The sequence below is a fragment of the Macrobrachium nipponense genome, chromosome 16 (assembly GCF_015104395.2).
Source record: "Macrobrachium nipponense isolate FS-2020 chromosome 16, ASM1510439v2, whole genome shotgun sequence".
Taxonomy (NCBI): domain Eukaryota; kingdom Metazoa; phylum Arthropoda; class Malacostraca; order Decapoda; family Palaemonidae; genus Macrobrachium; species Macrobrachium nipponense.
The window spans coordinates 59,083,630-59,111,591 of NC_087209.1; the positions used below are offsets into that span (position 1 = coordinate 59,083,630).

At 41.1% G+C, this 27,962-nt stretch overlaps 1 protein-coding gene across 1 annotated transcript in view; it reads right to left on the minus strand.

Moving 5' to 3' along the window:
- The window catches only part of LOC135195751 (transcription termination factor 2-like), a 60,178-nt gene that overhangs the window by 11,973 nt on the left and 20,243 nt on the right, over positions 1 to 27,962 (minus strand). Inside the window, exons 8-16 of the mRNA XM_064222195.1 lie at positions 17,035 to 17,182; positions 15,799 to 15,975; positions 15,305 to 15,502; positions 12,829 to 13,014; positions 10,850 to 11,012; positions 10,630 to 10,735; positions 10,207 to 10,431; positions 9,065 to 9,160; positions 8,493 to 8,611 (exon numbers count right to left, since the gene is read on the minus strand). Of these exons, the coding sequence (XP_064078265.1) occupies positions 8,493 to 8,611; positions 9,065 to 9,160; positions 10,207 to 10,431; positions 10,630 to 10,735; positions 10,850 to 11,012; positions 12,829 to 13,014; positions 15,305 to 15,502; positions 15,799 to 15,975; positions 17,035 to 17,182 (1,418 nt within the window). The remainder of the gene's footprint in view (positions 1 to 8,492; positions 8,612 to 9,064; positions 9,161 to 10,206; positions 10,432 to 10,629; positions 10,736 to 10,849; positions 11,013 to 12,828; positions 13,015 to 15,304; positions 15,503 to 15,798; positions 15,976 to 17,034; positions 17,183 to 27,962) is intronic.

Genomic DNA, 27,962 nt, shown 5'->3' on the forward strand with positions numbered 1-27,962 from the left:
GCCCAGACCCGGGAACACTCCCTCTAAGAAGTAATAATAAGTTGTGCAGGGAAGATAATGGAGAAGTTAAAGAGGACAAGGATGACATGTCGAGGGTGGGTGACAAGAGCTTCCAAGGTTCTGAGTGACCTTCTGGAGTCCTCCACCACAACCATAAGTCAATTTGAGTATGCCATCAAGGAATACGACCAAAGACTAGCTAAGTTGGATGAAGTCCAAGAAGCAATAGAAATTGATGTAGCTGAAGAAGAACTAGAACAACTTTTGGATGAAGCCCATGAGTTTAGAACAAAAAGTGTGCAGCCTAGGATACAAGCTGAAGACCAGATAAGGAAGTTAGCGCAGCAGCAGCAGCGGGTCCTGGTTCTGTAAGTGGTCAGTCTTCATCTCAAGAATCAGATGTCACCAACGTCAAGTTACCCAAGCTGGAACTGCCAAAGTTTAGTGGTGAAGTGACCCAGTGGCAGTCCTTCTGGGATCAATATACTTCCCACATCGATGCAACAGACCTTCCAGTGATCAGTAAGTTCACCTATTTGCTGTCTTTGCTGGAGGGAGATGCCAAGAATGTAGTAAAGGGACTAGCCCATACCAGTGCTAATTACCCGGTTGTTTGCAATTTACTGAAGGAACGCTACTACAAGCCAGAAAGGATTATTTTTGCTCATGTCCAGGCATTGTTAAATGGTCAGGTCAACATTAATGTCAGCGGACCCAAAGGGTTTGTAGCACAGCTGTGGAAATTACGAGATGACATTCTAATACATATCCGCAGTTTGGAGGCGCTAGGCGTCACTGGTAAACAGTGTGAAGTGTTTCTTACACCTATCATCCTCTCTCGTTTGCCCAGTGAACTGCGGCTAGAGTGGGCCAGGGATGGTGATGGACATGAAAGTGATTTAGATTGGTTATTGACATTCTTAGACAAGGAAATTTCAAAGAATTAGAGAAAGGTCTGAAGCCTTTAAGGGAAAGAGTAGTAGTGAGGAAAAGAAAATTGAAAGTAAGAGTTCTAAAGACAAGGTGTACTCAGCCGCAGCCCTTCATGGCTTCGTCCCAAGCAAGACAAAACACTATGTGCAGTTTCTGTGGCAAGAACACAAATCAGAAAACTGTTTTGGTGTTCTAGAATTGAGTGGAAAAGAGCGAGGTGAAAAAATTAGAAGTTTAGGCCTATGTTTCAAGTGTTTGAAGAGTGGACACATGTCAAGAGAGTGTAAAGCTCGTACAAGGTGTACAAAGTGTAACGGTGCCCACTCTACCTTAATGTGTGGTGTTAGGCTGGAAATTAACCTAAAGAAGGAAGAAAGTGAAGCAAAGGTAGGTGCTGTTTGGCAGTGACAAGCCTGGTGATGTGGCACTTCTGACAGGGCAAGGTGGTAACTGTACCATTTTACAGACAGCCAAAGTTCAAGTGAGTGGTAGTGATGGTACTGTTGTCACTGCCTCAGGTAATGTTTTGATAATGGTGCAGACAGATCATATGTTAGTAGCAAATTTGTAAAGAAGTGTAAACCACAGTGGATCACTAGTGCACCTATGCCATACTCTAGTTTTGGGGGTCATAGTAGTGGAAAAAATGAACACAGAAATGTTTATGAGTTAAAGTTGTGGGACTCCGACAGAAATTGGTACCTATCATTGCTGCGGAGATTCCCAGAATATGTCAGCCCTTGGTTAGGCCTGTTGTACCATATTCAGTGCTTAACTCTTTTTCTCATGTTGCATTAGCTGATGATTACCACCATGATTCTCCCATTGAGATTGATATACTGATTGGTCTAGATTTCTACTGGACACTGATTTCTCCTGTAGATGCCTTCCAAATTAACCATGTTGTAGCCATGAAGTCTGTCTTTGGTTATGTCTTGAGTGGCAGGCTGTATGAAACCACTCGCACTTGTACGTATTCTGTACCACAATTATTGTGTATCTCCTCTGTTTCAGATTCAGATTTGTGTAAGTTTTGGGATCTGGAAACTGTAGGGGTTAAGCCTAGGGAACTTGTTGAAAGTTATATGTGAGACTAAAGTTTTCAAAGAATTTGAGAGTACCGTGAAGTTTGTGAATGGTCGCTATGAGGTTGCACTGCCATGGAAGGATGATTCTGCTAAAGAAAAACTTTTGAATAATGAAGTCATAGCCCATAAAAGGTTAAGTAAGCTAATGGTTAAGTTAGAACAAAATAAGGAGCTTAAGAAAGAGTATCAAAAAGTGTTTGATAGTTATGAGTCTGATCACATGATAGAAGAGGTACCAAGACAGGAAATTTCAGGTGTGAATCCAGTGTACTATATGCCTCATCGTCCAGTAGTGAAGTTAAGCAGTTCAAGTACTAAGATAAGGCCTGTGTTTGATGCCTCTGCCTCTTGTTACAATGGTGTATCATTGAATGACTGTTTGTCCTCAGGCCCATCACTCAATCCTGACTTGGTTGAGGTGCTCATTCGCTTTCGTCGTTGGCCCATTGCTGTTACAGCTGATATAAGAAAGGCATTTCTGCAAATTAGTGTACAAGAGAAAGACAGAGATGTTCATAGATTTTTGTGGCCAAGAGACGATGGTACAATACGGCACATGAGATTCACACGTGTACCCTTTGGTAACACAGCGAGCCCATTTCTGTTAAATGCCACTATCAAACATCATTTGGATAAGTATCCCCCCACTAGTGTAGTGCAAGATTTGAAGGCTAACATGTATACAGACAATTGGTTGAGTGGTGCGGATTTTGCTGTAGAAGCAGCTGATAAATTTTGTGAAGCCTGTAGCATTTTTGCTGATGCTAGTATGGACCTTACAAAGCTTGTGTCAAATAGTTTGCTGATTACTTCTCAGTTATATGACAAGGTTAACCCCTTTATAAATTCTGATGGATGTAATACTGTATTAGGCCTTAAGTGGTGTAACTCACAGGACAGTTTCTCCTTTGATGGCATAACCTCAGATTCTGTTGTAGAAGTAGTCTCTACTAAGCGAAGCATCCTTAGTGTGATAGCTAAGATTTTTGACCCTTTAGGATTAATTAGTCCATATGTTATGTACGGCAAGATACTTTTTCAGGAACTCTGGAAACTGGGTCTGACTTGGGATCAAGAAATGCCATCAGAGTTGAAGCTTAAGTTTCAGAAATGGCTTCTTAGTAGTCAACATTTTAAGAATTTTCAGATAGATAGATGTTATTTTCCACAAAAGGCCTGGGAGAAGCTTAGTCATATGGAGCTACATGGGTTTGGCGATGCTTCTGAAAAGGGCTATGGGGCTTGTGTGTACCTGCGAGTACCTGTGGAGAACAGCTCATATAAGGTGTCATTAGTATCCTCTAAGTCAAGAGTTGCACCCATAAAGACAATTACATTGCCGAGGTTAGAACTCATGGGATCTTTGTGTTCAAGATTAGTCAACTTTGTGAAGAACGCCCTTAACCTAGATAACAGTGTTAGAGTTAGGTGTTGGACAGGATTCTACCATTGCTTTGTCATGGATTCAAGGAGTATGCTAGTAAGAAGGACATATTTGTAGCTAATAAGGGTAAAGGAAATCAGAGATTAACACCTCCAAGTTGCTGCAACATTGTGGAAGTAAGGACAATCCAGCTGACCTGATAACACGGGGTCTTTTGGCGGACAATCTTGTGGATAGTACTATGTGGTTCTATGGGCCTAGTATGTTAAAAGACACCCTATACCAGGAAAGGGAAGGTAACACAGTTGTTAAAGATAAAGAAGAAATAAGCACAGAAAGCACTGTTGCCTGTCTCAATGTACAAGGAGTGCCAAAAAACCCTTTGATAGATTTAGATCGATTCAGTAAATTAAGCAAGGTGTTAAGAGTTACAGCTTATGTCTTAAGATTTATCAGAAATTGTAAAATTAGTCAAAATAAAGTGGAGGCCCTCTCATTACTGAAGAGATTGATTTTGCTAAATTGAAGTTGATTTACTGCATCCAAACAGAGCAAGTGTTTTACTGTAGAAATAAAGGCACTTTTAGGTAACAAGGCTATTCCTCAATGGTCTAAATTAAGAAATCTTGACCCCTTTCTAGATGATAAAAGATTATTAAGAATTAAGGGTCGTCTTGAGTTTTCTAACTTAGACTATGACACTAAACATCCTGTCATAATTCCCAAGGGTCAATTTGCTAAGTTGTTGATCAGATTTCAGCATGAGTTTTTGAAGCATGCAGGTGTGGGATACTGTAATTTATCCCTATGGAATAGCTTTTTGGATTATAGGAATGAGGAGATTAGCTAAGACAGTAATGAAGGAATGTTTAAGTTGCCGTTGGCATGATTCAAAACCTTGCAGTCAACCTGTGGCTCCATTACCCAAAGAAAGAGTAAGGTCTTCTCCACCCTTTGATGTAACAGGCTTAGATTATGCAGGCCCTCTTTTTTGTGCCGATTGTCCTAGTAAGAAATTTTATGTATTGTTGTTCACTTGTGGTGTTGTACGAGCCGTACACCTAGAGCTAACAGAAATCTTTAACCTTGTCTGACTGCTTATTGGCTATCAAGAAGATTTGTTGCCAGGAGAAGGTTTACCTAAGTGCATCAGTAATTTCAGATAATGCAAAGACTTTTGTAGCTGCTAAATATGAGTACAAAGGATGTATAGCCACTTGGCTCCCAAATGGAACTTTATAGCCCCTCGTGCTCCCTGGTGGGGCGGCTGGTGGGAGAGGCTCATTAGGTCAGTTAAGCTTGCTTTGAGAAAGACACTAAATCTGAACTATGTAAGTAAGAGTGAATTAGAAACTATATTAGTAGAAATAGAATCATGTATTAATTCTAGACCGTTGACTTATGTGAGTGATGAACCTGATTCCATTCACTATCTCACTCCCTCACATTTTATCCTAGGACGAGCCTCACACTGCAAATCCTTAATAAATGTAGAGCCATGTAAGGTGACTTCCAGGGACTTGAATGAAAGAGAAGTTGTAAGAAACCAAAAGCTAGAACATTTTTGGAAACTTTGGAGTAACAATTATATAACTAATTTGCCTCAAGTTGTAAAAGGATTCAATAAGAAATGTGATTTGTCTAAGGGTGACCTTGTGTTGATTAAAGAGGATAACATTCCTAGATTGAAGTGGCCTCTTGGGGTTATTGTAGATGTGTTTAAAGGTAAAGATGGACTTGTAAGAAGTGTAAGGATCAAAACTAAAAGGGGAGAGGTGACTAGACCCATTCAAAGATTGTATGATCTAGAAGTAGGTAGATCCGAAGATTTGATTACTGCTGATGCATCCTGTGATGATCTTGATAGAGATGTATGTGATAATCCTCAAATGCCCATGTATACTGTGAGTGATGATGATGTACTTCCTAGGTCTAAGTCTGGTAGAGTAATTAAGCCCCCTACTAAGTTAGATTTATAAAGTCACTGTAAATCATGCAGTTGTGCATGTCAGGTAAAACTTGATGTGATTGTTAGTTTGTGAAACTACACTACTAATTTTCATTGGGGATTTTTCTGTCAGATGTAATTTAGATAAGGTCCAAGTTGTGCTCTTTAATAGGTGGCTTCGTCCCCTATTGCCGGGAGAATGTTGAATTTAGAAAGGTGGTTTTCTGCATATTTACTTGAGAGAAGTTTTCTTTAGTATACCTGAAATAGCACTGCCATTTTCTTTCATACACTCAGGTTCCAATGTTTTTTCTGTTTTTTGTTTATTAAGTGTTTCCTCCTGTTTTCTTACTTGAAGTGTATATTGAAGTACAAGTAATTTAGTATTTGGTATTTACTAGTCAACACATTTATGAGTATGAATTTAGCAACTGATTTTACACAATGTACCTGTTATTATGTTTACTTAAGAGTTAAGTTGTTTTAATAAAATTAGAGTTCACAACACAAACATGGTGTTTCCTTGAACCTGGCGCTCTCCTCAATTCATTTACCTTCCTGCACGATGTGGGCTTAAAGAAACCCCCACAAAGTTAAAGACTTCTAAGACATTAAACAATCCCTTGAGGAGATGGTCCATCTCAGAAGTCCCCCATGTGATCTTTGCCGATGACAAGGCTCGTCTCCTTGAAGAGTCCACCAGATTCGAAAAATCTGCTTCGGCAGTGGTAGGGAGAGCTAGACCCAGTGATTCGCCCGTCTCGTACCAGATTCCCTTCTTTCCTGAAAGTTTGGAAGGAGGGCAGGCAAAGACGGTCTTCCCCGCCTTCTCCTTGGATTTAAACCAATTTCCCACAAATCGAAGAGCCTTATTCATCGAAATGGTTGGTTTCATCTTAATGAAAGATGATGACTTCAAGACCTTAGTGCTTGTAAACAAAGACCTTTGAGAAGGCGGAGCAGTAGGGCTTCATGAGTCCCCAAACTCTTGAAGTAAGAGGGCTGCCAGCGTCTTATAATCTGACAAGCCTGGAGCCGTATGATCTTCCGAATCCGAAACTTCTTCCAAGTCCAATTCCATTTCCGAAGAGGATTGTTTGTTTTCGATAGGAGACGAGTCTCTTGCAACATCTGCCCCACTCTCGCAAGAACGACGGCCGCCTGTGCGACAACTTGCGTCCTTACGAGAGATAGGTTGATCCTGCAACACGACATTATCCTTCTCCTGGCAAGAGCGACGGCCGCCTGTGCGACATCTTTCTCTCCTGTCAGAGGAAGGATGTCCTCTCCTATCGCTCTCAACGGAACCAACCCTATCCTGACAAGGGCTACGGCCGCCTGAGCGGCACCTAGACTCCCTGTCAGGTAAGGGCTTATCCTTCCGAAAGCTAGACAAATCCTCCTGGTTTAACTGTCTTTTGGAAGAAGTCCGTATATTCTGGCGCCTGGATGGGGCTTCTGGCTCGTTGCACCCGGCTGGCGCTTGTGGCGCATTGCGCCAGGTTGGCGCTCGTGGCTCCTTGCGCCAGAATGGCGCTTCTGGCGCATTTCGGCAGGGTGGCGCTTCTGGCGCATTGCGCCAGGCTGGCACTTCTAGCGCATCTGATGCTTCTGGCTCATATGGATCTTCTAGCGCATTTGGCGCATTGCGCCAGGCTGGCGCTTTTGGCGCATTCTTCACACTCATCCGAGGAGAATCCGCAACTTTTATGTTAGATCCTTCTTTCCTTCCTTTAGTTCTCTTCATCGGAAGGAAAGAGTCCTTTCTCCTGGGAGTCTCCTTCGTAAAAACTTCTACTAAAGCGGAGAGCTGCTCCTGTACATTTAGTAGGATTTTTGCAGCAGCATTCTCTTTTTCCCTTCCCGATGCAGGTGAAGGAGGTCTAGAAGAGGAAGGGGACTCCGATTTGCGCTTAAGAATTAACTTGGTTTTCTTCCTTTCGCATGGAGATCCATCGGAGAAAAGCTCAGGGCTTGAATTCAACGTTGGAGCCTTCCAACTCCTTTTTAAGGGGCGTGACAGTTCATCAGAGCTCCAGCCCCTTACATTAGGTGAAGAATCTGAAGACGAAAAACGCTGTTTTAGGATGCTTTTTCGATAGCGATCCTTGGCGGTTCGGGTCGTCACAGAATCTGCCGAGGGGACGCCTGATCGGTGGGGATTCTCCATAACCTCCGTAAGGCTTTTGACATTCCTTCTCCTCTGGGCCTGTGAGCTTGGAAGAGGTCTAGGCCTGGGAGCGAGATGAAGCCGATCAGACGCACCCTCCACTGCACTAGGGACACTTAAATCACTATCACTGTGCTTACCTTGTAAAGTTAGCATTTGACGTTCCATCCCTTTGCAGTGCAGCTTTAAAGTCGCAATTTCCGTTGCTGGATTTGCAGTCTTAGTACAAGAGGAAGATGATACAGGTTTAGGGTTAGGTGTTAATTTAATTGACTCGTTTGAACGAGACCTACTTACGCTTCTGGAGGAAGCCTTCCTAGCCCTATCCATATCCAATTTCCTTAAATAAGAATTTAAATTCTTCAATTCTTCCTCATTCAAACCTACACATTCATCACAGGTGTTAGATATAGAGCATTCATTCATTCTACACCCCTTACAAACTGTGTGAGGATCTACCAAAGCTTTCGGTAGCCTCACCATGCATCCCTCATTTACACACTGTCTTCTAACCACAAAGCTAGAATCCGACATTATGAGAAAATTCCAAAAACCAAGTCCAAATAACAGTCCACGAAAGAGTATGCCAAACCAAAGATCCAATACGTCACCAAAACAACAGGCTTAGAAGATCAATAGCGATGAAAAAACACGAAAATCAAATCAGAAGGAACAACAACAATGTTGATGTCCCGGCCGATAGAGAAAATCTGTCTTAGAAAACGGGAATGGTTCCTATTCCCGCCACCCAGCGGCGGGGCGGTAGATCACCTGACCTACCTGTAGAGTGTGCCGCGAAATTCGAATTTCTATCGGGGACGACGGAGTCTGTAGCTAAGTATATATCTGACAGGTAAGTTAAATGCATAAAAATAATGGAATGTCAAGTCTTGAACAAAATATAAATTGTAATAAATCAAAATAAAATTAGAGAAAAAATAAATTTAGCAATAGCAAATGTGTTCAAACCTCGAGAACTGGAATATTCGGTCATACACTTCTCTTTCTCGTTGTGTCAAATTAAGTGTGTGCTGAACAATCTTCTTCTCGGGCAGCTCAACCAACTGTTTGCCTGTCTGTTGGTCAATCTGAAAACAAACCAAAAATTAAATACTTCCACTGACAGAATTCCAAAAGAGAAGACAGGAAGATAGTTTCAGTAGTCCTAATGTTAACTGAAAAGTTACCAAATTGCACATATAACAAACTAAAGCTATGACAGAGTAGTACAAGAATATAGAAGAGAATACAGAATTTAGGCCATGTGCTGGGACCTATGAGGTTACTCAGTGCCAAAATGGAAAATTACTGTAAAGAGGTTTCAAAGGTGTAATACACAGTTACACTAGAATCGACTGTGGGAAGAGGGGGAGAAAGTAAGAAGGAAGAAAGAGGATATGAATGGAAGTACAGTAACGGGAGCAAAAGGGGTTTTACCTAGGAACTAAGAACCTTAAGTAATGCCTACAGTCCACCGTATAAGACACACTGACAGTCCTACACCCCTAAAGGGGACAAGAGTACTAAAACACTGCTTTTACCTGGTCTTTTGTTCTCCGCAGCATGAGGGCTTTCACTATGAGTGATAATCTCCGCATTCCCTGAGCACTATTATTAGACACTTGCAGTTTCCAACACTGAAAATAAAGAAAGATAAATTAAATATGTTCATTCTTACAAAATACTTTGCTGAATTAAGATGCCTATTAATAATTGCATTACACTTCAAATATTACAAAAGGACTAAATTCAAGGTCTAATTCTAAGGATTACTACAAAGGTTTTGCCTCAGTCATAAGTTTCACAGGCTGTTGTAACTTTTACTCTCCACACTAATTTTACATTTATCAAAGCTCTACACCACGCTGCAGACATTATTTATACCCGACTGCTACACGTCTATCAAAATGAAATTATTAAGTGATTCTCTACCTATGTGCCCTACAGTTATTATAAAGGACAAAAGTCCTGCTGAACATGGTATAAGCCTTAAGAGACATCATGTTGAAATAGTAAGAACAACCACTACAAAACTTGAAAAGGACATCATATCAATACCATGAGTAATTTAACAATTCTTAATTGTTTAACATCTAAAGCTACTGAAATTATAAATTAACCTTTTAAATGAATATGTTACTCCTTAGGGTGAAACAACTACAATATTTTGAACTTAATTCTTAAGAGCTTTGTCAGAACAAGCTAATTTTATGTAAGCAGAATTTACAAATGTGTAAGTTGTCTGTGCTGACCTAGATAGAAACAAGTAAGATTCTAGATGTTCTAGCTTTGCCTGAGATATCTTCAGCAGGTTAACATCAAATACTAGTTCCCAGAAGCTTTCCTAAAAGGCACTATCAGTTACTTGTTGCATATTGACATTCTTCCTATGGTCATTTGCCAAACATCATTTTTGTTAACTTTCCACACAAGAAGTTTCAAGTTTCAGACATTTAGAAACTTCATTAACATCAATTGGCAGTTTTATGACCTAAGCTGGTAAAGGTTTTATAGGAATTGCAGATGATGGCCTTATCATGGTAAAACAACTGGCAAACATAACCTTCTACCTACTCCTTCAGTGATTGTCATAGTAGAAGACTTTTCACTGCATTTTTTGAGAAATTTTGTATATATCTAGGAGGGCAAAAGAGTGAAAGAAAGAGAAAGAGACAAAACTTACAGTGTAATCATCAAATGGTTTTATTCGTAGAAACCTGATGAGTGAATACAAGTCCATTTCTTTATTCTGAACAGGAGTTCCAGTCAAAACCCATCTGCGACCACCTCGTAACAAACAGGTAGCTTGGGAAGTTTTACTTTTGTGATTTCGAATCTGATGAGCTTCATCTAGAATAATCCTTGCCCATCCAACTTGAAACAATCTTCCTTGATTCTTAGCCTTGATCTGAGAACATACAAAAATTATACTTTTAAATAGAAGCCATATCAAATTTTTGGGCCCTTTAACACTGAATTTATGATTTCTTACCTCTTTGATTGAAAAACCGCAATGTCAAAACATTTTCCAACATGGAATATAAGTATGTAATGCCCACCTTTTCCAGGATTATTCCCAAAACAAATACACAAAACAATATTGTACCTTTGGGACGTCATCTTTACTGCCCTTCTCATAATCTTTGCCAGATGGAAAAGCCTCCTTCATTACAAGCTGGTAAGTAGTCACGACAATATCAAAATGAGCCAAGCTGAAAAAATCAGAAATGTACCTTTCAATAGCATCCAAGAGGAACTCTCAAAACACTTACGTAGGTTTATTTGCAACATTTACTATACCCATTAAATAAATTAAATTTACTTACGCACGAATATCATACTCTCTGTTGGTACCATGATACACAAGGGTCTTCAAATTCCCTTTAGCGACACGTTTCTTGACCTCGCCTTCCCACTGACCTAAAAGTGAAGCTGGGCAAACTACCAGAGTGCCTTTTGAAGGAACTAGCTTTTTTCGCTTGGAAAGGCCTGATGGAGAGAAATCACTCATCATCATCATCATGAACACTTTAAAATAACAACTGCACTTTTAAATTATTTATATCATATTTTTTATATTATTCTATGCAAATATAGTGGATAAGAGTATCATATCATTTTATCTGCAATATATATTCAGTTTACATATAGTAGTAGGTAAGAGTATCAATCTTATTTTCAATGTGCATTAGTAATGCAATACTGTACTGTAGCACCAGTTGTTGGGTTAGACAAATAAATAATAAATCCAAGACATTAATGTTTAATGTCTACAATCGTAATGCAACAACTTGATGCAAACATTTTTTTAATCCTTTTTGTATACAATGCAAAAAATTGAAAAATGGAGGAGACAGACTTTCAGAAACAAAAGCAAGCCCATCTATTACTAGTATTATGAATAATTGTTCTATCAACTGAAACTACTTCATATACTCAAGCCACAAGACATTTGGAGCTGATATCTACGTATTTGAAAAAGTATCTTGCCACTGGAGGGAAATCCTAATCATTATTCAAAACGATCTCGATGCTTGATCCACTAAACACAGCTTACCTTCGAGAACTCTCTCATTATTATTTTCCTTGCATTATTATTTTCCTTGAGAATTAATAATGGCATCCTTTGTAATAATTATATTTTATGCACTTCCCCTTAGGTGAAAAAACACAACTAGATTATTCTAAGCGACTTTCATGACATAATGAGCGAGAGGGTTATGGACTACATAACAGTACTCAATTTAAATGTGACTTATGAGCTCTTTCATCAAGTGAGCAACTCCAGCCAATATATATGCACTAGGTGTTAAGCTTTAAGTAAAACAAAGACCAGTCAATTGAATAGGCATTTTATGTCTGTATTGACCTGTCATACTTCAAAGCAAACAATAGAGCACTTTATTTTGTAGACAATAAAATATGTACTCAGAGTTTAAAATATCTAAACCAACTGGTATTTTACTGAATAATTTTGGCTAAAGTGGAAAAATACCACAAAGTCTCCATGTAGTAAGTGATTCTGATTTATAAAATTTGGCTGTCAAGCAAAGAACTGGGACACTTTCAGCCATTCAGTACTACATAAGACAATGAAGTGAGGAGGGTGGAATGGTTGGTGGGCAAAACAGATTTAATTATGGAACTCAGATAAAATCCCATGGCTGCTGTAAGTTGGAATGAAGGTACACGTAAAAGGCTCAAAAGTGGGGTGCGATTAGGGGTCCAAGGAAAGCTACCAACATTTCTATTGAAGCCTACAGTGCACCAAGGATGACACTAACCCTCCATTGGGAGGTATCCATGTTATGTAAAAATCTAAACCAACTGGTATTTTACTGAATAATTTTGGCTAAAGTGGAAAAATACCACAAAGTCTCCATGTAGTAAGTGATTCTGATTTATAAAATTTGGCTGTCAAGCAAAGAACTGGGACACTTTCAGCCATTCAGTACTACATAAGACAATGAAGTGAGGAGGGTGGAATGGTTGGAGGGCAAAACAGATTTAATTATGGAACTCAGATAAAATCCCATGGCTGCTGTAAGTTGGAATGAAGGTACACGTAAGTGGCTCAAAAGTGGGGTGCGATTAGGGGTCCAAGGAAAGCTACCAACATTTCTATTGAAGCCTACAGTGCACCAAGGATGACACTAACCCTTCAATGAACAGCATCTGAATCTACCTTAATTTCACTGCAAAATTTAGGTCCTGACAAATAGATCAATACATTTCTGTAGTTTTCAACAGCAGAACAGTTGAGAGTCCACTCACTACAATCAACCCTCAACAACATTATACATACCAATATAATTTTTCTTTTGAATCCATTTCTCTTCATCGCTGTTTTGTTCTGGTTCTGGACCGCTTTCCTGGCTAGAATCATTGAGACCCTCAAAATCCTCAGATATTTTTCCACCCTTGACAAGTTCCCGGTGCTTCAGGATCAAGGATATCATTGTAAGTGTCTTACCAAGACCCATATCATCAGCTGAAAGGAAGTTGTAAATTATCTTTCAACGAAAAAGACTACTATGAATTAGATTTTGACAAACATCATGTTCTGTTATATACATAATGCAGCAAACTGTTTTCCCAGTAAGAACACCAGTCTTCATAATTCCTCATTAGATGTTATTGATTATGAACAAAACTTACATGAAAAATACATTGCTAGATAGGAAACACAACCTACAAGCTAGAAATCAACACTCCTTAAACTGCTACCTATTTTGAAGTCTTTGAAAATATTACAATTATAAAACTAATATACATTAACAGAAAGGCCTTAAACCCCTACCTGGTCCTCACATATTCAAAGCATACTATAGTCGATTTTTTTAAACCTGGCAAACTTGCACTTAGCTGCTTGTCGCTGATTGGATGAATGTTGTGTTGTCCGAATCTCTGTTTTGTTTTCACAGTTTCACAATTGTGATTATACGGCCATAGATTGAGATAAGAGCCAAATTATGTAATGTTATGTAAATACCAGTTGTAATAAACTTAAGTATTAAGTGCTTACATACCAAATTATTATATAATAGTTAACAGTTATGAAACAACACTCTCCGAAGCTGTAGACTTGAAATATGTTTCAAATGCATGAACTTTAATGTTTAAATTTCTAGCTAGATTTTTAGTGCAATCGTGCCATTGGTGGTTTGGAAAAAAGCAAAACGTATTTATTGTACATTGCTGAAGGTTGTATAACGCCTAAGAACAAAATACTATCGTAGAAAATGTAAGCTTGCCGAAACATTTTGTTTTGGGTGGAGGAGGAAAGAGAAAGGAACTACGGAACCGGCCGAGTTGTCGTCTGCTGCACACACCGCCATCATCAATCAGCTTAGAATTGGCTATCGAGCAGTTGGCTCACTGTCGTCGATTTCACCTATTTCAGCCATGGCCACAAGAGACAATATGGAACAAAGCAAAGATGAAGGCACTTCAAACACCAGGCATATACATGCTGCTGGCAGTAGGCTTACCAGTCAGTGCCGTAATATAATAATGAATGTTTTTCAATGTTCCACTTCCCAGGGCCCTAGCAAGACAATGAAAGAAATCATTAAGGTGACACCAACAGCAACTAAAGTTTTGAAATGCAAAAAATGAACGTTATGATATATAAACATCTTTATTATTTTATGAAGACAAGAACACCACAGGCCGCATTTGAACCTCCCGCTGAGAGTACGTCAACTTTCTGTCAACCCCGAGGCTGTTCCTCCCACAACTCCTCCACCCCAAATTTTCTGACAGCTTACATTTCTACGATAGTATTTTGTTCTTAGGCGTTATACAACATCAGCAATGTACAATGAATATTTTTTTTTTTTTTTAAACAACCAATGGCATGATTGCACTAAAAATCTAGCTAGAAATTTAAACATTAAAGTTCATGCGTTTGAAAAATATTTCAAGTCTACAGCTTTGGAGAGTGTTGTTTCATAACTGTTAATTATTATATAATAATTTGGTGTGGAAGTTCTTAATAATTAAGTTTATTACAACTGGTATTTACATAATTAGGCTTCTATCTCAATCTATGGCCGTATAATCACAATTCTGAAACAGTGTGAAAACAAAACAGAGAGATTCGGACAACGCGACATTCATCCAATCAGCGACAAGCAGCTAAGTGCAAGTTAAGTGTAAGTTTGCCAGGTTTAAAAAAATAGACTATAGTTGGCCTTCAACCTTTATACTGGTTTATGTGCTACTAATATAGTACTGGAATTCTTTAGTTTTTATACATTTTTAGAGTAATTCTTTATTACTCTCTAGTTCTATCTTCTGTCCTTATAATGGTTTTACAACTTTGCTTTGCTTTTTCATATATTATATTGTTTACTGTATACTTTAAAGAATTTGTGTATAAGGCTTCACAATAATAAAACAGCCAATAAAAAAATTTTCAAAACTCTATTTGCCTTGTATGCTTTTTCCCACTACCTCCAAAATCTGCCACACATTATATTGGAGCAAAAATCTAACTATTATCTATTTCAGAAAAACTTATATTTTGAGAAGCACTGCCTCTATGTATATTCTCACTTAGCTGCCCAACTTCTTCAACTGTACTTTGCTCCAATTTTCCTTTTTGAGAACAAATCCTTCAAGTAAGCCTTATGAAAATCAAGACCTGTGAGTTAATCACCACCATGGTACCATATCCATAATTTTTACTCTACAATATATTTCCTTCATAAAATGGAAAAAAGAATCAGGAAATTACGTATACGACCTAGACTTTAGTCAAGAATACAGGAACTCACCAAGTATTCCACCACGAGGAAGCTGACTTTCTCTCCACAGCAACCATGCCAAAGCTTTTCTTTGGTGAGGCATCAATGGCACTGAAAGTTTATCAGGATCTTCTTCCTCCACTTCATCAACATTGGGAGCACTTTCTAAAGCATCATGGAGTTCTTGCACAGCTTCTGCTGTCACTCTGATCATCTCCCTTTCCCGTTCTTAAAAAAAATAAGTTAAAATTTAACCCCTCCCAAAGTATAAAACACAATTTTGGGAGAATTATTTCCATTTCAATGCCGACGGAAATTCTATTATAAAATACATAAAAGTATCCATTCACAATATAGAAATTGTCATTACATTGCTCACTTTAATACTTATGGAAAATCTTTATAAAAAAATTTTCTGATACATGGTATGTGAAAATGCCCGTCCTTAAAACAAGGTACTTCAGAATATATTCTAATTTCATATGGATAAAGTCTTTAGGATATAAATTCTGTTGTCTACTTACTAGAAGAGATTTTTCCTCCATAGTTGCGAGCACCATAATCCATCGCAATGTCATACATGGCATCCATATCAAATGCTGCACGATTACGTTGCGAATCCTTTGATGCTGACACTACTGCAGACTCAAGACCATAGTCCGTTAACTTTGATTGCTTGTAGTGCATCTTTGGTCCTTCCACTGGAAAATATTAAAATATCAAAGCTCTCATAAGAATAAAATTTACAAGTCTACTGATGTCCATAATGAACAATATAAGTTAAATTATACAATTATGCATACTTGAATTAAAGAATCACATTAATACTTAAAGTAACCATACCACCAAGTTAGGCAACCCCAAAGGCTTTGTTCTTAATGAGTATATTGGATCTTATTCAATAATACTGCAATGCCTCAAAAAATATTAAATTCCTTAAACACACCAACCACAACTACTCCATGAGGTGCTTTGAGCACTAACAAACTTTTTTGAGCAAGTGTGCATCCTATCTTTTATGCATGATTTCTTTCCCCTGAAATCTGGACTACACTTTAATAAAAAAAAAAAAATGGTAAGACAGGAAGAATTATACATATATGTGGGTAATCTGCATAAATAATTTGGTGGTGGTACTCTAGTAGCACTATTGTTGTTATACATCTTGAAAAAATATACTAGTGTGTACTGCATTGCCTCCATAAACCTTAAATGAAGTAAAAAAACATTCACCTTCCATGACTCCCATGACTGATTCTATGAAGGCTCATAGTTACCAAAGGATTACATCATACAGTACATATATAGAATAAGTAAAAATGATGAACTATACAATGAAAATCTGAGTAAGGAGGAAATATGCAACATGAGGGCAAGTCGTTGTAAAGGCTTGACGCATAGCAACAATGAAAACATTACAAAAAACAAAGAAACGGAAGCTTTCAAATGAAAAATGATCTTCCAGTTGTAATTGAAAGATTTAAATCTCAACTTCTGACCTGAAATCCCAAAATATGTACAACTGAAAGTTATTATCTGATATTTCTCTTATCCATTATTAAGTCTGGAAGTAACAACCAAATAATTCATTTGATAGCTTCCCAAAAAGAATTAAACACCATACAATACACAAGCACCGAGTTCAAAAAATTAAGAAAATAATGCATAATGCATATAGTATAACCATGAGCAACAAGATGTAGAGATTACCATTCAGATATACGAGTTTTGACAACTAATTGCACCTTGAAAATAATTACCTGTGATAATATCTGGTTGGGTTGTTTTTAACTCAATTTTCTCCCTCAACTGCAACATCATTATATCCTTCTCTAAAAGGGTTATGCGCTCTTTGAGCCTTGCTCCGCCATCTGGGAGGCTTCTGGGGTTTGCTGCTCGATAGACCATCTGAATATAGGAAGATCAACATTGTTACCAAAATTTACGGATCTAGACATGTATCAATTACTTTTTTTATAGTACATATCATTCTTGAGACCATTTTCACACTGCATGTGGGTTCCAGGAGTAATGATGGCAAACTTCAAAGATTTTTTTCTGTCCCACTTTATCTAGTTATTTGTTCTTATCACCCATTTTTGTCATTACACCAAACACTCACTAAATACCATTACAATTATGCATCAAAATTGTAACACTAACAGCAAATGAAAATGCATTATCAGAATGTCAAAACTAACTTTGTAATTTCAACAATCTAGACATTTTAAAATGTATCAAATTTTAGTAGTACAGTGGACCGCCCGTATTCGCGGATTTGAGGATTTCTCTTGGGAACGTTTCCCCGCATTATTCGCAGAAAATTCGCACATTCGAAATATGTACAAATTCCTGGGTCTTTTTATCAATTTCATCATAAAATGCACTTTCTGTGATAAAACTATTAAAAAAACCAGGTATGAAAATTTTTTGTGTTTTTCTTGAGTCTTAACTAACAAAATAGGCTGTTCAGCATTTTTATAGGGATTCCAAAAATTTGCCGGTTCTAACTATTCAAGGGGGGAGGGGGTCTGGTACGCATCACCCGCAAACACGGGGGGACCACTGTAAATATTCCTAAGATCTATAACAAATTGAGCAAAATGTTCAAAATGCAGGTAGTCCTGGTTACTGGTGAGGGTTCTGTTCTCGGCAGGTGCCGACAAGCGAAAATCGCCATTAACTGAAACATGATCTTTTTATAATAAAACAAACTTTCAATTATACTTACCCAGTAATTACATAGCTATAGTTTCTGTTATTCGTAGCAGTATAGATTCAAAATTGGCGGTAGCGACACCGATAAGTGTGTAGGTGACACAGTCTCGCCCCCCCCTAGCAAGAAGGTTAGGAACAACACAGCCAATTAGCTTATTCCGTTTATGCTTATGTCCATCAGTGGGGAGGAGGGAGGGCTCTGATCATGTAATTACTGGGTAAGTATAATATAACAACGTCGAAAATTGTATTTTTCCTAACTATATGAACCGGAGGTCCTTTACAATAGGAATGTAACTTGCGTCAGCTGGAACCGGTCGTAAGCTTCGAACAACGGAGTTCAGTAGTTAACTGCTTGTCCGACAGTGCGCGCATCACGCAACTGGGAGGTGAAGATCCACTTTGCTTTAGGCCTCGGAAACACAGAGTGAGGGGTGGCATGAGGTGGCACTATGTGTAAAGGACCTCAGGTTTGTATAGTTAGGAAAAATACAATTTTCGACAAATTGTTATTTGTTCCGATACAAATACAAACCATCGGTCCTTTAAAATAGGAAGACTCAATTCTTGGTGGGTGGAATCTGAGTCTTAAGAACAAACTGGTGTTCGCCCAACCTTGGTTCCCTCCCGGGTCGTAAGAGCAGAGGGAGGGATCCTAGCCTCTCCCCAATGATCGGGGTATGTACCGCCGGATCAATGGTCAGACCTCTGGACCCAAGTAATAACAGGGAGGCAAGCGTACCTCTTAAAACTAGCAAGCAAGAACTTGTTCCTATTGCAAGAGGCAATATGAAGTCATGGGTTTGTCTCTTGTTGGCTTCCACTTCCTGGGCCCCCCTTGTTGGGGGAAGTGGCGGATATTCGCTCCTATCCCTACTGAAAGGGATAGGATGGGGCTCAGTCGAGTAGCTCACCTGCATCGTTTCCTGCTCCAGCATAGTGACGACCGCGTCCCTCTGCCCACAGGTAGAGGGGGAGAAAAAGATGGGGAAGAGAAGCCAGTCACACTCATTCACTCATCCATTCATGCAGTCACACCAGGATGCGATGCTGTTCCGTCCGCTCGGGTACTGGGTAAGCTACACAACGTGTTGAGCAGCCACCAAGGGTCCCAAGGAAAAAGTCTCCAAGGACCTGTGGGCAATATCCCGAAGGTAGGATGAGGTGAAGGTGGTCTGGTTAGACCAGACCCCTGCCTTCAGGACCTGCGCCACGAAGAAGTTCTTGTGGAACGCAAGGGAAGGACCAATACCTCTGACTACGTGGGCTCTCGGACGAAGGGTACGGATGTCGTCGCTACCATCAGCTTCGTACGCTCTCCTGATCACCTCACACAGCCAGAAAGAAAGTGTGTTCTTGGATACTTCTTTCTTGGTCACCCCGCTGCTAACGAAGAGGCGTCGACACTCAGGCCTGAGGTGCCGAGTTCTCTTCAGATAGCGCCGTAGCGCACTCACAGGACAAAGCAGCATCTCATCCGTATCGTTATCGGTGAAGTCCATTAGGGAGGGAATTGTGAAAGACTCGAACCGGTCATCAGGGACCAAAGGATTCCGAGTCTTAGCTACGAAGTTCGGGACGAAATCGAGCGTCACAGATCCCCATCCCCTGGTATGCTTGACATCGAAGGAAAGACCCCGTACTCTCTTCGCTGATGCCAGGGCCAGCAAGAAGAGGGTCTTGAGGGTCAGATCCCTGTCTGACGACTCTCGGAGTGGCTCGAAGGGCCTTCAAGTCAGACTCCTAAGGATGAGAGTCACATCCCACCCCAGGGGCCTGAGTTCCCTGGGTGGGCAAGACCTCTCAAAGCTCCTCATTAGCAAGATCTCGAACTAATTCAAGATATCCACTCCCCTCAATTTCAGGACTAGGGCCAGGGCGGCTCTATATCCTTTGACTGTGGGGACAGAGAGGAGCTTGTCTCGGCGAAGAAACATGAGGGAATCCACTACCTGCTGAAGAGTGGCTCTGAGAGGAGATAGACCCTGTCTACGACACCAACCACAGAAGACGGTCCACTTTCCCTGGTACACAGCTGCAGAGGACTGTCTGACGTACCCAGCCATCTCTGTTGCTGCTCGGCGAGAAAAGCCTCTCGTTCGCAAAAGATGGGGATAACAGCCAGCCGTGAAGATGTAGAGACTGGACTGTCTGGTGGTACCGTTCCACGTGTGGCTGGACGAGAAGGTTGTGATAAGTGTTTAAATATATTGCAAATTCATTCAGTAGCAGACATGCTAACAAGCTAAAGTGGTGAAAACACCTCAAAACAATAATTATTAATCCTGCCAACACGTTTTTGCGGAAATAAAATTCAACACCAACATCGTTCTGATAACGAATGCAATGTTTACATTATTACGCTACTCTATCCGGAAGACAGCTAATGCAGGGCATCCACTATTACGCAACTTCCTTATTAGTTAAGTGACAACTTACTTTGTTCCGTTACTCATTGTGAAAACGATTTAATCAAAAGATCGATACTGAAACGTGTTATTGAACAATATCTGATTGCTAACAAGTGTAAACAAGTCCACTACAACCAATGTTTACATGTTATAGTTCATCACTTGTCAAATAGCAGTTGAATAATCAACTGCAAGTCGCTGTAAATGTGGACTAATGATGTACTACCTCAGTGAAATGCAATAAAACAAGGGAAAAACTCATCCTGTAGCTTTCGGCTGATGTTATTCCACTCTCGGTTTGTATACCGAAATCTGGTAAATGACCGGCGAAAATTGAATAACTGCTGCCGACACCAGATGTTTACACCAGGAGTCGCAAAAACGGAATGAGCTAATTGGCTGTGTTGTTCCTAACCTTCTCGCTAGGGGGGGCGAGACTGTGTCACCTACACACTTATCAGTGTCACTACCGCAAATTTTGAATCTATACTGCTGCAAATAACAGAAACTATAGCTATGTAATTACTGGGTAAGTTGCATAATTAAAATCAGAAATTTATGGTGCTTAAGGCGCAGAGTTTTGGTTAACCCTTTACTGCCGACTGGACGTATTTTACGTCGACATTTTTTGTCTCTCGTGTGCCGACTGGACGTATTTTACGTCGACTTACAAAAGTTTTTTTTAAAATTCGCGGAAAAATACTTTTAGGCCTACCAGACGAAAACTCTTGAATCACGCGCCTTGGGGGATGCTGGGAGTTCACGGATCAAGGTGTTGTTTTGTTTACAATCGTTACGCAGGCGCGCAAGCGCAAATTTCTTTCTTGCCGCACTAAAAAGTATGTGACACATCTCTGAAATTATTTCGTCACTTTGACATAATTTTTGTACCATTTTAAATTAGCCGTTACATGGAGTATTATATATGAAAATGTGCGCATTTTTATGTAGAATACAACAAAAAAATACTCATGATTGTAGCTTTTATCAGTTTTGAGGTATTTTCATATAAATAACGATAAGTGCCAAAATTTCAACCTTCGGTCAACTTTGACTCTACCAAAATGGTCGAAAATTGGAAGTCTCTAGCACAATATTTCAATTTATGGTTAATTTATGAAAAAACTTTTTCCTTACGTCCGCGCGGTAACTCTTCCGAAAAAAGTCATACGATTGTGGTAATGTTTGCACCATTTTAAATTAGCCGTCACATAAAGTTTTATATATGAAAATGTGCGCAATTTCATGCAAAATACAACTAAAAACAACCCATTGTTGTAGCTTTTATCAATTTTGAAATATTTTCATATAAAAAATGATAAGTGACAAATTTTTAACCTTCGGTCAACTTTGACTCTACCGAAATGGTCGAAAAAAGCAATTGTAAGCTAAAACGCTTATATTCTAGTAATATTCAAGCATTACTTCAATTTGCAACAATTTAGAAGTCTCTAGCACAATATTTCGATTTATGGTGAATTTATGAAAAAAATGATATTGTTAAGATACAATAAAGTTTTGTACATACTTACCTGGCAGATATATACTTAGCTATAGACTCGGTCGTCCCGACAGAATTTCAAAACTCGCGGCACACGCGACAGGTAGGTCAGGTGATCCACCATTCCCGCCGCTGGGTGGCGGGGTCTGGAACTATTCCCGTTTTCTAAGCCATAATTTCTCTTCCACCTGTCTCCTGAGGGGAGGATGGGTGGGCCATTAATCGTATATATCTGCCAGGTAAGTGTGTACAAACAAAAATTTATTGTATCTTAACAATAGTCATTTTTGTACAAGTAACTTACCCAGCAGATATATACTTAGCTGATTGGCACCCTTGGTGGCGGGCAAGAGACAGCTAAAAACAAAATAATACTTAAACTATAATACATTACGGGAAAAAACAACCTATGTTCTTGATAACATAATCCATAGTTCCTACCTGATTGGGCTGAAGACTTCATGACTACTATCGATGAGTCTGCTTGCCTCAAGAGTTTCAACGAGGAATGAACCTATGGTTGAATAACTCTTTGGATCGTGTCAATGGGGGCTAGCCCGCTTACGCGACAGAGCCTATACTGGATCGTACCAATGGGGGCTGACCCACTTACATGGTAGAGCCTTAACCTTTTGTCATATCAATGGAGACTCGCCCTCTTACATGACAGAGTTAAGGTTACTAAAAAAAATGTACAAAGAGCACTGAAGCCAATCCGATCACCTTGACCATGTTAGTATTGTTATAATCTATGAATTGTAAGAGGTTCCCTATTCCTCTGACAATTAACCAATAAAAACAACCACCAATAAACAGTAATTTAAGCATTAAACTAAATAGGAAGGATTAGCCTCAGCCCCTTCTCCCAGCACTGAATTCGCCGAAACATACGCCTCCCAGAGCAAAAGCACTTTTCGTACGAAATTTTAACGCTCTTAGGTAATTCGAGGCGAACACCGAATTACATCTCCAAAATGTCGACTCTATAAGAGCCTGAAGAGACCATGTTTTGTGAAATGCCATAGACGTAGCTATGGCTCTCACTTCATGAGCTCTCACTCTGAGAACCTTGAGATGCTCTTCTTCGCACTTAAGGTGAGCTTCCCTTATTACATCTTTTATGAAGTATGTAAGGGCGTTCTTAGAAATCGATCTTTTTCGGATCTCTTACAGAGCACCAAAGACTTTCTTCTGTACCTTTCAGCAACTTCTTCTTCTCCAGTAGAAACTTGAGTGCCCTGACTGGACACAAAGTCCTTTCTAGTTCTCTCCCTGTTAATGAAGATAGTCCTTTTATCTCAAGCTTCTTGGCCAAGGCTTTGAGGGATTTTCATTTTTTGCTAGAAAAAATGGTTTAAAGGAGCAAATCGCTGAATCCTTCTTAAACCCCACTTTACTTCCAAAGCTTGCAACTCGCTAATTCTCTTGGCTGTTGCTAACGCAAAAGGAATAATGACTTTCTCGTTAAGTCTCTAAACGAAGCTGCGTGAGACGGTACAAATTTTTCCGACATTAGGAACTTGAGGACCACATCCAAGTTCCAGCTAGGCTTCTTGATTACATGTTCTTTCGTGGTCTCAAAAGACCTTATAAGGTCATGAAGATCTTTATTATTCGTCAGATCTATTCCTCTATGTCGAAAAAACTGAGGCCAGCATACTTCTGTAACCCTTCACTGTTGAAACTGCCAGGTTACAGTCTTCTCAAATATAGGAGAAACTCTGCGATTTCAGTTACAGAGGTACTGGAGGAGGATATTTTCTTTCCATTACACCATCTTCTAAACAACTCCCACTTCGACTGATATACTTTAGAAGTGGAGACTCTTCTGGCTCTTGCAATAGCCTTCGCCACTTCTCGTGAAAAGCCCCTTGCTCTGACAAGTCCTTCGACAGTCTGAAGGCGGTCAGACTTAGAGCGGGGAGGTTTTTGTGAAACCTGTCGAAGTGGGGTTGTTTGAGAAGATCTTGGAAAATCCACTAACCACTCCACCACCTCTGTGAACCAATCGAGAGCCGGCCAGAAGGGAGCGATGAGGGTCATTCTTGTCCTTCCGAGCAAGCGAACTTCCTCAATACTTCTCCTACTATCTTGAAAGGAGGGAAGGCGTATGCGTCCAAGCCCGTCCAATCTAGCAGAAAGCTGTCTACTGCTACTGCTTGAGGATCCGAGACCGGGGAGCAATAGGTTTCTAATCTGTGATTCTTGTTGGTCGCGAACAGGTCTATATTGGGCCTTCCCCACAGATGCCAAAGTTGTTGGCAAATCTGAGGATTGAGAGTCCATCCGTGGGTAGGACTTGTTCTTTTCTGCTTAACAGATCTGCCCGGACATTTTTCTCTCCCTGCACAAACCTTGTGAGGAGAGAGATCTTCCTTTCCTGAGCCAAATCAGCAGATCCTTTGCTGATTCGTACAGGGAAAAGGAATGCGTCCCCCCTTGTTTCTTTATATAAGCGAGGGCTGTGTGTTGTCCGAGTGAATCTGAATCCCCAGACCTGAGACCTGTTCCTCGAAATGAACCAAAGCTAGATGAATGGCTGTTAGCTCTCTTGTTATGTGCCAGGACACTTGTTCTCCTTCCCAAGTGCCTGACACTTTCTTCCGAACCTAGGGTCGCTCCCCACCCTGAATCTGAGGCGTCTGCAAACAACGCTAGGCGAGGGTTCTGTAAGCGAAGGGAGATTCCCTTGCTTAGTTTCTGTGGATCTAACCACCAACGGATATTCTCCTTGATCCCTTTCGAGATTGGAAATGTATCTCCTAGATTGTTGGACTTCCAATCCCACTTCTCCTTCAGATAAAATTGAAGGGGTCGTAGGTGTAGTCTTCCTAAGGAAACGAACTGTTCCATCGGAGGAGAGGGTCCCAGTAAGCTCATCCATTCCCTCGCGGAACAATGTTCTTCCTTAAGAAGACTGCCACCTTTTCTAAGCAGCGTTCTCTCCTTTCCTGCGAAGGATACGCTAGAAAATCCCGAGAATCCATCTGAATCCCCAGATAGACAATACTCTGCTGGGGAGTCAGCCATGGATTTCTCGCGATTTACTAAAAGTCCTAAGGACTTTGTCAACTTTAGAGTAACTAATAGGTCCTCCAGACATTTTTTCTCCGATTGGGCTCTTATTAGCCAATCGTCCAGATATAACGAGATCCTGATCCCTTCCAGATGTAGCCAATAAGCTACATTCTTCATGATGTCCGTAAAGACTTTGAGGGGCAGTCGAAAGTCCGAAGCACATCGCTCGGAACTGGAAACACTTTCCCTTGGAACATGAACCTCAGATACTTCCTTGCTGCCGGATGAATTGGCACATGGAAATACGCATCCTGAAGGTCCAGGGACACCATCCAGTCCCCTGACGAAGAGCAGATAGAACAGAGGAAGACGTCTCCATTGAAAATTTCTTCTTCAATACAAAGAAATTCAGGGCACTGACGTCTAGAACCGGTCTCCATCCCCCCAATGCTTTCGGTACCAGGAATAGCCGATTGTAGAATCCTGGAGACTGGAGATCTTGAACCAGTTCTACCGCTTCCTTGGAAATCATCTTGTTCCACTGCTTGCAAAATAGCAGCTTTCGGACCGGATCCGAGTATCTTGCGGTCAACTCCCTTGGAGTTGTCGTCAAGGGAGGATTTTCCCTGAAGGGGATCAAGTATCCTTTTTTCAGGATAGAGAGGGACCAGGAGTCCGCTCCCTTCTGCGCCCAGACTTTGGCAAAGTGGAGTAGTCTGGCGCCTACTTTCGTCTGGAGGACTTCCTGCTCATCTAGACTTCCCGAAGGACCTTCTAGATGGTCTACTCCTTCTATCGGTCTGCGACCTCTAAGAGCTCTAGAAGAGGAGGCACCTCGAAAGGGCTGTACAAAAGAGGGTCTCTCTTTTTTCTCTATAGGCACTGCGGCCTAAACTTCTTGGCTGTAGTGCGTGAGGAGATCCTGAGTTGCCTTCTCCGTAAGAGATTTAGAAACCTCTCTAACAGTCTCTTGTGGAAATAGGTGCGGGGATAACGGTGCAAAAGAAGAGATGTCCTTTGCAAAGGTGATACTGCTCTTGCTAAGAAAGAGCTAAAGACCGATCTCTTCTTTAATACTCCCGTTCCAAAAAGAGAGGCAACTTCACGGAAAAACCGTCCATGACCGCTCTGTCCAGGCAAGCCAGGACGCTCGAAAGTTCCTCCATGGAAACAAAGTCAGTGTCCTGAGCTCTCTTCGCTAAAGCTCCCAAAGCCCAATCCATAAAATTGAAGACTTCTAGGGTTTTAAAGAGGCCCTTTAGAAGGTGGTCTCTAGCTCACACATGCCCCAAGTTGCCTTAGCAGACAGCAAAGACTTCCTCCTAGAAGAGTCCACTAAGGAAGCAAAATCCGCATCTGCGGAAGAAGGAAGGCCTTACCCATAGGTTCTTTGGTCTCGTACCACCTTCCTGGTTTGCCTGTTAACTTGGAAGGAGGGCAGGAAAAAACGTCTTGCCCGCTTCCCTTCTGGAAGTCAACCACTCTGAAAAAGTCTTTAATGCCTTTTTCATACAAAGAGCGGGGCGCATCTTGACGAAGGAAGACGACTTGAGAGCTTTAGTGCTAGACATCAACGATCCTGGTGAAGGAGGGTCCGCAGGATGAAGGGAGTCTCCGAACTCCTTTAGCAGCAAAAGAGAAAGTCTCTTGTAGTCAGAAACGTACATCTACTGGCTCGTCGTCTTCCGATACCTGGTCCAACTGATCCACAGAAGGAGACCGTTTTGTTTTGGAGTGATCTGGCTCTTCCCGGGAGAAGAACTCCTTTCCCAGAAGAATGGGGAGCGCGGAACATTAGCACTTCTATACGAAGAGTGAGGCTCCTGCCTGTCGGAAACACTCTTGCGCCTACTAGACTCTTGTTGTCTAGGTTCGCCAGGTTCGTGGCGCTTGCTAGGCTCCTGGCGTCCTGATTCAGGGCGCTTGAAAAGATCCCCGCGTCCTGATTCCTGACGCTTAACAGGCTCTTGGCGCCCTAACACTTGACGCCTAACGTACTCCTGGCGTCCTGCCTCCTGGCGTCCTAACTCCTGGCGCCCTGACTCCTGGCGCCCTGACTCCTGGCGTCCTGACTCCTGGCGTCCTGACTCCTGGCGTCCTGACTCATGGCGTCCTGGCTCATGGCGTCCTGATTCCTGCCTTCTAGCAGAATCCTGACGTCCTGAATCCTGTTCTGAGAGGCTCTTGACGCCCTTTCTTGCGTCTTGCTGCCTCTTTGCGCCTGTCTGGCTCCTGGTCCTGCAGACCCAAAGGATCCTGATACTTAAATCGGTTTCCCGGTTCCTTGAACCTAAACCGATCGAGACTTCTGCTCGATTCGCGGCGTCTCAGAGGGCTCTTCGGGGAAGACAGCCTATAGGGCGAAAGGCCTCTTCTCTCAGGAGAACAACTCCTATCAGACGAGTCTCTCGACGAAGGCGATAAACGCCCTGGAGATCGTGAGGGTTCTCTCCTATACGAAGAGGGGCGCTTAGCGGAACTCTTAACAGGGAGCGAGACATCCTTCCTCCTTGTAGAGTCCTTAGCAAAAGAGCCTACGAGAGAAGCTAACTGCTCTTGCAGATTAACCAAAAACTTCTTCGTAGGATCCTGAAGAGAAGGCTCCTCTTGTTTAGTCTTCTTAGGTCCCGAAGGCCAATCCTCGGGAAAACGCTCTGGGCTGGAGTCAGCCGCGTCTCCTTTTGGAGCCTTCCAGGCTCTCTTCAAAGGGCGCGAAAGAGAGGCCGAACTCCATCCTCGTTTAGGAGGAGGAAGAGTCTGAGGCCGAAAAACACTCCTTAGGACGCCTTTTCTGCGGCAATCCGATGCAGCCTGGGACTTACAACAGGATCTGCCGAAGGGACGCCTGACCGTTTGGGGATGTTCTGCATCCTCCCTGCGGCTTTCGACATTCCTCCTCCCCTGGTCCTGGGAGTCTGGAAGCGGTCTAGGCCTAGGAGCAATGAGGAACCGGTCAGACGCCCACTCCACTGCACTGGGGACCACTGCACAAGTCACAATCACCACTCTTACCTTGGTTTAGAGCTCGTAGCTGAGCTTG